This window comes from Anser cygnoides, unplaced genomic scaffold (genome assembly GCF_040182565.1).
Source record: "Anser cygnoides isolate HZ-2024a breed goose unplaced genomic scaffold, Taihu_goose_T2T_genome scaffold_44_1, whole genome shotgun sequence".
Classification (NCBI taxonomy): Eukaryota; Metazoa; Chordata; class Aves; order Anseriformes; family Anatidae; genus Anser; species Anser cygnoides.
The window spans coordinates 1,348,976-1,360,926 of NW_027103068.1; the positions used below are offsets into that span (position 1 = coordinate 1,348,976).

The 11,951-nt window shown below is 72.5% G+C and overlaps 1 protein-coding gene across 1 annotated transcript; it reads left to right on the top strand.

Annotated features, from left to right (window-relative positions):
• Nucleotides 1-3,758: 3,758 nt before the first annotated feature.
• On the top strand, nt 3,759-10,597 carry LOC136789395 (uncharacterized). The gene is given in 12 exon segments (XM_066989454.1): nt 3,759-3,854; nt 4,400-4,482; nt 4,647-4,798; nt 5,457-5,607; nt 6,207-6,272; nt 7,128-7,686; nt 9,702-9,897; nt 9,899-9,990; nt 9,993-10,127; nt 10,130-10,299; nt 10,302-10,450; nt 10,452-10,597. Coding segments are annotated over 12 exon segments (1,884 nt in total). The 5' UTR covers nt 3,759-3,847; the 3' UTR covers nt 10,576-10,597.
• The last annotated feature ends 1,354 nt before the right edge of the window (nt 10,598-11,951 follow it).

Consider the following 11,951-nt stretch of genomic DNA (forward strand, 5'->3'; position numbering starts at 1 on the left):
GCTATGGGGCGCTATGGGGCGCTATGGGGCGCTGTGGGGCGCTGTGGGGCAGGGGGTTGTGGGGGGTTTGGGGCAGTTATGGGGCACTATGGGGCAGGGGAGAAGCCATGGGGCACTATGGGGTGCTGTGGGGCAGGGGACCTGAGGGTTTAGGGGCAGCTATGGGGCAGGGGAGCAGACATTGGGGCGCTATGGGGCGCTGTGGGGCAGGGGATTGGGGAGGGGGTGGGGTTCTATGGGGCGCAATGGGGCGCTGTGGGGCAGGGGCAGCCATAGGGTGCTGTGGGGCGGGGGACCCAGATGTGTGGGGGCAGCCGTGGGGCGCTGTGGGGAAGGGGGAAGGGGGGTTTGGGGCGCTATGGGGCAGCCAGGGGACACTGTGGGGCGCTATGGGGCGGCCGTGGGGCAGCCATGGGGCAGAAAGAGGGTGCTATGGGGCGCTATGGGGCAGCTATGGGGCGCTATGGGGCGCTATGGGGCAGCCATTAGGCTCTATGGGGTGCTATGGAGCTCTATGGGGCGCTGTGGGGCGCTATGGGGCTCTATGGGGCGCTGTGGGGCAGCTATGGGGTGCTATGGGGCGCTATGGGGCAGCCATTAGGCACTATGGGGCACTGTGGGGCGCTATGGGGCAGCCATGGGGCAGCCATGGGGCAGGGCCCCAGGCCCCACCCGCAGCCCCGGCCGCTGATTGGCTGCGAGGCTGGGATCCCCCGTCCCGATTGGCCGCGGAGGTTTGGGGGGGAATCTGCACCCCGTTCTCTGATTGGCTGAGGCCGCCGGGCCCCGCCCGGCATCGCCTCGCCGCTGATTGGCTGCACGCCGGGGCGCCGCCCAGGCTCTGATTGGTCGCGGCACCCCCCTCACCCCCGTTCCCCCCTCCCCCCGCAGGGCGCGGCCGCCCCACGTGACCACATCCGCCCGCCGCGGTCGCCGTGGCAACGGGAAGGGAGGGGGTCACGTGACCGGGCGCGCCCTTTCCCGCCGAAAAACCGCCGGTGGGCGGGGCCGGAGGGGAGGAGGCGGGTCACGTGACGATGGCCCCGCCCACCTCCGGGACGCGGCGGCGGTGGCCATGGCAACGGCGGGGCGCGGTCACGTGACCGGCCGGAGGGGGACGGAGGTGCTCGGGGGGCGCTGGGGGGCTGGGAGGGGGGGCGCGGGGGAGGTCACGTGGGGGGGGGCTGGGGTCACGTGGGGGTATTGGGGGGGGTCTGGGGAGGGGGTTGGGGGTCCTGGGGGGCATTTGGGGGGCTGGGGGGGAATTGGGGTGTCTTGGGGGGGGGGGGGGGGGTGGGGGCTAGGGGGTACAAAGGGGGCTGGGGGGGCACTTGGGGGGGTCTGGGGGGGCATTTGGGGGGTGGGGGGCGCACTTGGGGGTCCTGGGGGGGGCACTTGGGGGTCCTGGGGGGGACATTTGGGGGGCATTTGGGGGTCGGGGGGGCACTTGGGGGGGTTAGGGGGTATTTGGGGGTCCTGGGGGGGGCTTTTGGGGGTCCGAGGTTCCTGGGGGGCTCCATGGGGTTGGGGGGTGGGCCCGGGGGGGGGGTCCTTGGGGGTGGGGGTCTCAGCGCCCCCCCCCCCCCCCCCCAATTTTGCAGATGGGGGAGGAGCGGCGGGGGCGGGGGCTGGAGGAGCGTGTGCAGAGGGTGAGGGGGGGGGGCGGGGGGGGGGCTGGGGGGGGCTGGGGAAAAGGGGGGTCCCTGGGGAGGGGAGGGGGCTGGGACGGGGGGCTGGAGGTCCTGGGGGGGGGGGGCCGGGGGGTCATGGGGGGGGGCTGGGGGGCCTTTGGGGTCCCGGGGGGGGTCATAAGAGGGGTCGTGGGGGGTCGTGGGTGGGGGAGGGTCTCTCTGGGGGGGGTCCGGGGGGTTTGGGGTCCGGGGGGTCCTGGGGGAGGGAGGGGCTCTCTGGGGGGGGTCCTGGGGGTCATAAGAGGGGTCGGGGGGTCCTAAGGGGGGTCTCTTGGGGAGGGGTCCCAGGGGTTTCCCTGGGGTGGGGGAGGGGCTCTCTGGGGGGTTCCGGGGGGTTTTGGGGTCGGGGGTCCGGGGGTCCGTTACGATCCCCTCCCCCCCCGCCAGGCGGCGGCGGCGCTGGGGGGCGCCTGGTGCTGAGCGGGCGCCTGCGGGGGGAGCTGGAGCGGCTGCGGGGGGAGCGGCGCCGCCTGCGGGGGGAGCTGCGGGGGCGGCGGGCGGTGAGCGGGGGGGGGGCGGGGGGCGGGGGGGTCCCGGGGGGGCAGGGGAGGGTCCAGGGGGGCGGGGGTGGGGCATGGGGGGGCTGTGGGGGGGTCGTGGGGGGGTGATGGGGGGGCATGGGGGGGTGATGGGGGAGGAAGGGGGGCCCGGGGGGGGAACAGGGGGGTGATGGGGGTGGGGGGGCATGGGGGGGTCGTGGGGGGCCCCGGGGGGGCATGGGGGGGGGTGATGGGGGGTGATGGGGGGGGAAGGGAGGGCCCGGGGGGAACGGGGGGGTGATGGGGGTGGGGGGGGCATGGGGGGCGCAGGGGGTGGGGGGGTCGTGGGGGGTGATGGGGGGACACGGGGGGGGGGGGGGCACGGGGGGGTCCAAATTGGGGAGCAGGGAGCTGATTGGCCTAGGAGGAGATCCCAAAATGGGACGCGGGGAGCTGATTGGTCGGGGAGTGGATCCCAAGGGGGGATGCCGGGAGCTGATTGGCTGGGAGGGGGGATCCCAAGGCGGGACGGAGCGACCCGATTGGCTGCCAGGGGGACCCGGTGCCGTTCCAGGCCCTGATTGGCCGCCGGGCGAAGCCGGCGGTGCCCTGGGATCCGATTGGCCGGGATCAGGGGGATCCAGCCCCTGATTGGCCGGGGTCGGGGGATCGGGCGCTGAGGCGGGCGCTGATTGGCCGCAGGAGCTGGAGGTGACCCGGCAGCAGATCGCCCACCTGCGGGAGGAGGCGGCCGGGAGCGACAGGCAGGGGGGGGCCCAAACCGCGACCCCCCCCCCAAATGACCCCCCCCAAAAAAACCCAATCCCCACCCAAAAATGCCCCCCAAGATCCCCACCCCCCCAAAACCACGACCCCCCCAACGACCCCCCCAAACCTCCCCAGCCCCCCAAATTACCCCAAAGACCCCCGATGCCCCCCAGACCCCCCAATGCCCCCCAAATCCCCCCCCCAAAACCCAACCCCCCCAAGACCCCCCCAAAATCCTGCCCAACCCCAAACTTCTGAATTTTTTTGGGGGGGGGGCCCTTATGGGGGGGGGTCCCATGAAATGGGGGGCTCTCCCTGAATTTTTGGGGGAGGTTCCTGACATGGGGGGGGTCCCCTAAATTTGGGGGGGTCCTTTATTTGGGGGGGGTCCCTAACACCTGGGGGTCCCTGACACTGAGGGGCTCTTCCTGAATTTTTGGGGGGTCCCTGAAAATGGGGGGAGGGGTCCCTGAAATTGGGGGGGTCCCTGGTGGGGGAGGGGTCTGCCTGAATTTGGGGGGGTCCCTGGAAATTGGGGGGGGGGTCCCATGAAGTGGGGGAGGGGTCTCCCAAAATTTGGGGGGCTCCCCCTGAATTTGGGGGGGGGGTCCCTGAATTTTGGGGGGGGGGGTCCCTGAATTTTTTGGGGGAGGGGTCCCTGACCCTCGTTGCCCCCCCCCAGGTCGGCAGCCCCCCCCGGGGTCCCAGCTCCCCGCGGGGGGCTCAGGAGGCAGCCGAGGCCGGGGCAGCGGCGGCGGGGGGGGCCCACGAGCGGCGGCTGCGGCGCTTCCAGGCCGCCAAGGAGCGGCCCCGGCCTCCCCCCCCCCCCCCGCCGGGACCCCCCCAGAAAAAACGGGGGGGGAGGGGGAGGGGGAGGGGGAAGAGCCCGAGACCCCCGATGGGGCCTGGATGGAGGGTGAGGGGCCTGGGGGGGGGGGAGGGCAAAAGGGGGGGTCGTGGGGGGGCTTTGGGGGTTTGGGGGGCTCGGGGGGTTGGGGGGTCCTGGAGGGTTTGGGGGGGGGTCCTGGGGGGACTTGGGGGGGGGGTTGGGGTCCGGGGGGTGCGTGGAGTGGATGTGGGGGGACTGGGGGGGTCTTGGGGGGTCCTGGGGGCGTTGTGGGGGCAAGGGGGGTTGGGGGATCGTGGGAGGTCTGGGGGGGTCCTGGGGGGCTTGGGGGGGTCCTGGGGTGGGTTGGGGGGCTTGGGTGGGGGTTTGGGGGGTCCTGGGGGTGCTCGGGGGGGCCCTGGGGGGGCTTTGGGGGTCCTGGGGTGGGTTGGGGGGAAGTGAGGGGGGTTGGGGGGGCTGGGGGGTCTTTGGGTGATATTTTTGGGAGAAATAAGTGGGATTTAGGGTCTGGGGGGTCCTGGGCTGGGTTAGGGCTCCTGGAGGGGTTTGGGGGGCTCCTTGGGGGGGGGGCTCTTTTTGGGGGTGTCCCGGGGGGTGCTGACGCCGCCCCCCAGCGGAGCAGCGCGCCTTCTCGCACTTCGTCCTGCTGACGGAGCAGCACCGGCACCTGCAGCGGCTGCGGCAACGCCGGGACCAGGTGGGGCCCCCCGAGACCCCCCGGGACCCCCCATTGCCCCCCAGAACCCCCCCCCACCCCCCATCCCCCCCAACCTCCCCCTTCCACCCCCTCCCCGCCCCCTCCTTTACCCCCTCCCCCCCATAACCCCCCGGTGACCCCCCCCCCGTTGTGCCCCCCCCCAGCTGCTGGAGGAGCTGGCGGCGGCCCCGGGGGTCCCGGGGGGTCCCCGGATCTGGGGGCCCTGGAGGGGCGGTGGCGGTGGCGGCCAGGGAGAGCCAGGAGCTGCGGCGGCGCCTGGAGGGGGGCCGGGGGCTGCTGGGCCTCGTGCAGGACGGTGAGTGGGGGGCACCGGGGGGGGCACATGGGGGGGGGGCACCGGGAGGGGGAGTTTGGGGGGTGGTTAAAAGGGGAGGGTTAAAAGGGGGGAACCAAAAGTGGGGGGAACCAAAACGGTGGGGGAGGCTTCCGGGGGGAAGTGTTTAAGGGAGGGACCCGGTGGGGAAGGGGGACCCGGAAGCAGGGGGCACCGGAAGTGGGGGGACCCGGAAGTGGGGGGCACCAATCGGGAGGGGGAGCGGGGAATGGGGGTGGGTTGGAGGAAAGGGGCCGGGGCTTCCAAAGGGGGGCGGGGCTTCTGGGGAGAGGGCGGGGCTTTGGGGAGGGGTGTGGCTCCGGGTGCGGTGGGTGGGCGGGGCTTCCGGGTGGGCGGGGCCTTAAGGTGGGGGCCGCAGGTGCAGGGAGGGGCGGGGCTTCACGGGAGGGGCGGGGCTTCAATGGGGGTGTGGCCTCCAGGCGAGGCAGGTGCAGGGAGGGGCGGGGCTTTTCCCGGGGGCGGGGCTTCCAGGTGGGGGCGTGGCCTCCAGGTGCGGCATGTGCTGGGAGGGGCGGGGCTTTGCCAGGTGGGCGTGGCCTCATCGTGGGCGTGGCCTCCAGGTGACATGGCCACGCCCCATCTCCCTGACCCCGCCCCCTGTCCCCGGCCCCGCCCCCAGGGCTGCCGGCGCTGCTGGCCCTGCTGGACCCGGAGCCCCCCCGGAGCCCCCGGAGCCCTCCCGGAGCCCCCGAGCCCGACCCCCTCCGGGGGCAGCTGCGGCGCCTGGAGGACGGCGTCGGCCGCCTGCTGCTGCGGGGGGGGGGGCCCAGGTGGGGGGGGCAAAAAGGGGGGGACGGGGGGGCACGGGGAGGGCCGGGGGGCTTAAAGGGGGGCTGGGGGGGGCCTGGGGGGCTTTGGGGGAGCCGGGGGGGAGTGGGGGGGGTCAAAGTGGGGCAAGGGGGGGGCCTGGGGGGGTCAAAAGGGGGCCTGGGGGGCTTAAATGGGGGCGGGGGGTCAAATTGGGGCCGGGGGGGTCTGGGGGGCTTAAAGGGGGCTGGGGGGCTTAAAGGGGGCTGGGGGGGCACGGGGGGGTCAAAGATGGGCCGGGGGGGCCTTAAATGGGGTCTGGGGGGGCTTAAAGGGGGCCTGGGGGGCACGGGGGGCCCAAGGGGAGCCGGGGGGGGGCTTAAGGCAGGGGCTGGGGGGGGGGGGGGGGGGGGGTCAAAGGGGGGGCCTGGGGGGGTCAAATGGGGGGCTGGGGGGGTCAAAGGGGGTCCGGGGGGCTTAAAGGGGGCCTGGGGGGTCTCGGGGGGGCACTGGGAGACCCTGTGGGGGAACTGGGGGCTTTGGGGGGGCTTTGGGGGGCTCCCTGGGGCTGGGGGGCTGTGCTGGGCCCCCCCCCCAATTGCCCCCCGCCAAATCCCCCCAGGTCCTGGCAGGGGACGAGGACTCCCCAAACCCCGGGGGCGCCCACCCCCCGCGCCCCCAGCCCCCGGTGAGTGCCTTGGGGGGGGAGGGGGCATTTATGGGGGGGCAACCCCCCCTTGAACCCCCCCCAAATATTTACCCCCCCCCCCCCCCCGCAGGGAGGATGAGGAGGAGGAGGAAGAGCCGCTGAGCCCCCCCGGCTGCGGGAGCGCGTCCTGAGAGAGGTGGGGGGGGGCCCAAAATATTGGGGGCATCCCCAAATATTGGGGGGGGCAAATTGTGGGGGGGTCCCCAAATATTATAGGGGGTCCCCAAATATTATAGGGGGTCCCCAAATTGGGGGGGGTCCCCAAACAGGGGGGATCCTCAAATGGGGGGGTTGGGCAAATTGGGGGGGTCCTGAAATTGGGGGGGGGGGGAATATTGTAGGGGGGGGTCCCAAAATTGGGGGGGGCAAGTTGGGGGGAGTCCCCGAATGGGGAGGGGTGTCCCCAAATATTGTAGGGGGTCCCCAAATTGGGGGGGGGACACCCCAAAACTTGCCCCTCCCCCCTCATCCTCCTCTTCCCTCCCCCCAGGTGCTGAGCCGCGAGGGGGGGGCACTGAGCCCCCCCCGGCCTGTTGGAAGGGGGGGCTCCATCCTGCCCCCCTCGGTTGCCATGGCAACCAAATATTTTGGGCGGGGGCGGCGGCCGCGCTCCCGGTTGCCCCGGGCGACGCCGGCAAACTCCTGAAAACAGCGGAAAGTGCCCCAAAAGTGCCTCGGGGGGGGGGGGGGGGGGGGAGGCAATCCCCCTGCCCACCCCTCCCCCCTCTGCCCCCCACTCTCCGTGTCCCCCCCCCCCCCCCAAAAAAGGGGTCGCCCCTCCCCCGCCCCCCCAACCCCGGGGGTTCCCCCCCCCCATGGATGGGGATCCCCTGACGTCACCCCCGGGACCCCCCGGGGTGGCCACGCCCCCTCCGCCCCCTGACCACGCCCCCTCCCCTGTTGGCCACGCCCACCCGGCCACGCCCCCTCCCCCCTGCCCGGCCACCGCCCGTCCAGAGCCGAACCCGGGACCGGCCCCGTCCGGAGGGAGCCGAGCCCGGCCGGAAACACCCGAACCGGGACCCGAACCCGCGGCCGGACCCGTCCGGAAAGAGCCGAGCCCGGCCGGAGGGAGCCGAACCCGGCCCGAAGGGACCCGAACCGGGACCCGAACCCGGCGGGGTCCGGAGGGAGCCGAACCGGCTCCGGAAAGAGCCGAACCCATTCGGAGAGCCCCGAACCCGTCCGGAAAGAGCCGAACCGGCGCCGGGACACCCGAACCGGCTCCGGAAAGACCCGAACCGGCCTCGGGACACCCGAACCCGTCCGGAAAGACCCGAACCCATTCGGAGAGCCCCGAACCCGTCCGGAAAGACCCGAACCGGCCCCGAGACGCCCGAACCGGCTCCGGAAAGACCCGAACCCGTCCGGAAAGAGCCGAACCGGCCCCGAGGTGGGTCCCGGGACCCCCAGGACCGTCCCCGGGGGGGGGAGGGAGATTCTCCAATGCCTTATATGGGCATAGCCCTGGCTGCCCCCCCTCACGGGTTCCCCCCCCCCCGTGTCCAGGCGCTGCTTCCTCTGGGGTGGGGCCGGATGGGGGAAGGGGGTTGGGGGGGGAAAAGGGGGGATGGGGGGTGAGGGGGGGTCACGGGGGGGTCGTGGGGGTCATGGGGGGGGTCGTGGGGGTCACGGGGGGGTCGTGGGGGTCATGGGGGGGTCGTGGGGGTGATGGGGGGCAATTGGGGGGGCTTGCGTGGGGCATGGGGGGCAATGAGGGGGGCTGGGGGGGCGTGGGGGGGTCATGGGGGTCGGGGGTCATGGGGGGCACTTGGGGGGGTCATGGGGGGCGCTTGGGGGTCATGGGAGGGGCTCTTGGGGTCATGGGGGTGCAATTGGGGAGAGTGGGGGGAGTGGGGGGGGGGGCTGAGGGGGCGTGGGGGGGTCATGGGGGGCTCTTGGGGGTCATAGGGGGGCACTTGGTGGGCTCTTGGGGGGCATGGGGGGCTCTTGGGGGGCACGGGGGCACTGGGGGGACACTTGGGGGTCACGGGGGGCACTTGGGGGTCATGGGGGGTTCTTAGGGGTCATGGGGGGGCACTTGGGGGGCACGTGGGGACTCGGGGGGCTCAGGGGGCCTCGGGGCGCTCAGGGGGTCTGCAGGGGGGCTGGGGGGGCACCCCTTGCACCCCAACCCCGCGCCCCCCGCTCCCATGCCCGGCCCCGCCCTTGCCCGGCCCCCCTGCTCCTTCACCCCCCCCCATTTGCCCCCCCAACCCCCCATCTCCCCCCCGCCCCCACTAACCCCCCCTTTCTCTCTCTGCCCCTTTCCCACCCCCTTTTTACCCCCTCTTTTACCCCCACTCCCTTTTTACCCCCCTTTTGCCCCCACTCCCTTTTTACCCCCCATTTCCCCCCTTTCTCCCTCTCCCCCTTTTACACCCCCATTCCCCCTCTTTTCCACCCCACCTCCTTTTTTATGCCCCCATCCCCTTTTTTACCCCCTGCTTCCCCCACCCCCTTTTTACCCTCCTCTTCCCCCCACCCCCTTTTACCCCCCTTTTCCCCCCAATCCCCCTTTTTACCCTTGTCTACTCCCCTTCTACCCTCCCTCTCCCCCTTTTACCCCCCCATTTCCCCCCCCACCCACTTTTTAACCCCTCTTCCCCCTTATTTACCCCCCTTTTACCCCCAACCCCCTTTTTACCCCTGTTTTACCCCCCTACCCCTCCCATTTACCCCCCTCCCCCCATTTACCCCCTACCCCCATTTACCCCCATACCCCCCCATTTATCCCCTACTCCCCCATTTACCCCCTACCCCCCATTTACCCCCGTATCCTCCCCATTTACCCCCCTACCCCCATCTACCCCTCTCCCCCCCATTTACCCCCTACCCCTCCCATTTACCCCCCTACCCCCCCCATTTACCCCCTACCCCTCCCATTTACCCCCTCCCCCACATTTACCCCTCCCATTTACCCTCCTACCCCCCATTTACCCCCTACCCCTCCCATTTACCCCCTCCCCCCATTTACCCCCCATTTACCCCCCTCCCCCCATTTACCCCCCTACCCCTCCTTTTACCCCCCTTTACCCCGTCCCCCCATTTACCCCCCTACCCCCCCATTTACCCCCCCATTTACCCCCCTCCCCCCATTTACCCCCCATTTACCCCCCTCCCCCCATTTACCCCCAAACCCCCCCATTTACCCCCTACCCCCCTTTACCCCCGTACCCCCCTTTACCCCCCTCCCTCCCCATTTACCCCCCTCCCCCCATTTACCCCCCCCTTTACCCCCCCTCCCCCCCATTTACCCCCTTTACCCCCGTACCCCCCCCATTTACCCCCCTCCCCCCCATTTACCCCCCATTTACCCCCCTCCCCCCCATTTAACCCCCCTTTACCCCCCTACCCCCCCATTTACCCCCCTCTTCCCCCCCGATCTTATCACCCCCCCCCCCCCAGACCAATGCCGCCCCCCTCCCGGCTCTGCGCCCCCGGCCCCGTGGCGCTGGGCGCAGGCCTCGTGCTGCGCCGTGGCCTTCAGCACCGCCGCCGCCGCCGGCCCCTGGCACGAGGGCGAGGGCGACGGCTGCGTGGCCGCCTGGGCGCTGTGCTTCAGCCTCACCCTCCTCCTCCTCGCCGCCCAGGCCGCCGGGCGGCCCCCCGCGCCGCGACGTCCCCCTGACCCTGGCCGTGGCCGCCTGCATGGCCTGCGCGGCTACCGCCGTCATCTGGCCGCTGGCCCACGTCCGCGGGGTGCCCCCGGCCGCCCCCGGCACCTCCGCGTGGCCGCCACGGCCGCCTCCTGCCTGGCCTCGGTGGCCTACGGCGCCGAGGTGCTGGCCACCCGCGGGAGGCCGGGGGAGGCCGCCCCGTTCCTCGCCACCCCCCGGGGATGCTGAAGGTCGCCCAGGGCTTCCTGGGGGCCCTGCTGCTGGGGGTGGCGGCGGCCCTGGGGGCAGGGTCGGGCCCCGAGGGCTGGCGCTGGTGCCTGGGGATCTACGGGGCCTCGTTCGGCGCCGCCCTGCTGCTGGTGCTGGGCTGCGGGGGCCTGGGGGGCTCTGGGGGTGCTTCGGGGTGCGGGACCCGGTGCTGGCCCAGCGGCTGCTGTGGGCGTACGCGGCGCTGGGGGTGGTGGCCTACGGGGCGGCCACGGTGCTGTGGCCGCTCTACGGCTTTCAGGAGGAGAGGGGGGGCAGGCGCGGAGACCCCCGGCTGCAGCCCGCAGTGCCCCTGGGACCGCGTGGCGCTGGTGGCGGCGGGGACGGCGGCCAACCTGCTGCTCTACGTGGCCGACGTGGTGCAGACCGGGAGGCTGGTGCTGCTCCGGGCCTGAGGGGGCTGGGGGGGGGGGGGTGCTGGGGGGGACACGGGGGCGATACGGGGGTCCCGGGTAAGCCGGGGGGGGGGTCCTAGATCCTTTCCGGGGAAGGAGTGGGTGCACCTGGAGCCCCCTCTGGGCGTCCCGGACCCTCCTCGGGGCAGGATGGGGTCACTCTGGGGGGTCCCAGGTACTCACAGGGGGTCCTGGGGCCTTTCGGGGGGTCCTGGAGCCTTTCCGGGGGGGGAAACGGGTTGCTTTGGGGGTCCTGAGGCCTCCCTGGGGCAGGATCGGGCCCCTTTGGGGGTCCCAGATACTCATAGGGGCAGGATCGGGTCACTTTGGGGGTCCTGGATACTGACAGGGGCAGGATTGGGCCCCTAAGGGGGTCCTGGGGTCTTCTAGGGGGTCCTGGAGCCTTTCTGGGGGGGGAACGGGTCATTTTGGGGGTCCCGGGGTCTCCCCAGGGCAGGACTGGGTCACTTTGGGGGTCCCGGATACTCCTAGGGGCAGGATCGGGCCCTCCCCAGGGAAGGATCAGGCCCTTTTGGGGGTCCTGGGTTCTTTCGGGGGGTCCTGGAGCCTTCCTGGGGGGCATTGGGTCACTTTGGGGGTCCTGGACCCTCCCCAGAACAGGATCAGGCCCCTTTGGGGGTCCTGGGAGCATTTTTGGGGTGGGATTGGCTCACTTTGGGGGTCTTGGATACTGACAGGGGCAGGATCGGGCCCCTGGGGGGGTCCTGAGCCCTCCGGGGGGGTCCTGAAGCCTTTTTGGGGGGGATTGGGTCATTTTGGGGGTCCTGGGGTCTTCCAGGGGGGTCCTGGACCCTCCTCGGGGCAGGATCGGGCCCTTTTGGGGTCCTGGGCCCCTCCCCCGGCCAGGATCGGGCCCCTCGCCCCCTCCTCCCCCTCCCACCCCCAAAACTTCCCGCGGGGGGCGGGGCCGTCGCCGGCGCGGGGCCGCCGCAGCCAATGGGAGGAGAGCTCTGGGCGGCAGGGGGCGGGGCCGAGGGGCAGCGGGCCGGGTCTTAAAGGGGCCGCGGGGCGGGGTGGGGATGGGGGGGGGGGGCTTAAAGGGGAGGGGGCGTCCGGATGGGGGGGGGCGTCGGGGGGGGCGTCTTAAAGGGGCCGCCATTAAAGGGCCGCGCTGCTTCGCCAGGTCCGTGTGCCTCTGTCCTTTGTCACCGCGGGGGGGACAAAAATGGGGGGGGGGGAGGGGGGCAAAAAGGGGGAGGGGGGCACCAATAGGGGGGAGGGACGGGGAGTCACGGGGGGGGGTTCCCAGGGACGCGGGGGGGAGCTCAGGGACACGCAGGGGATGCTCAGTGGGCGGAGCCACGACGCGTGGGCGGGGCCTCGCGCCTCCAGGCCACGCCCACCCCGCGCGAAAA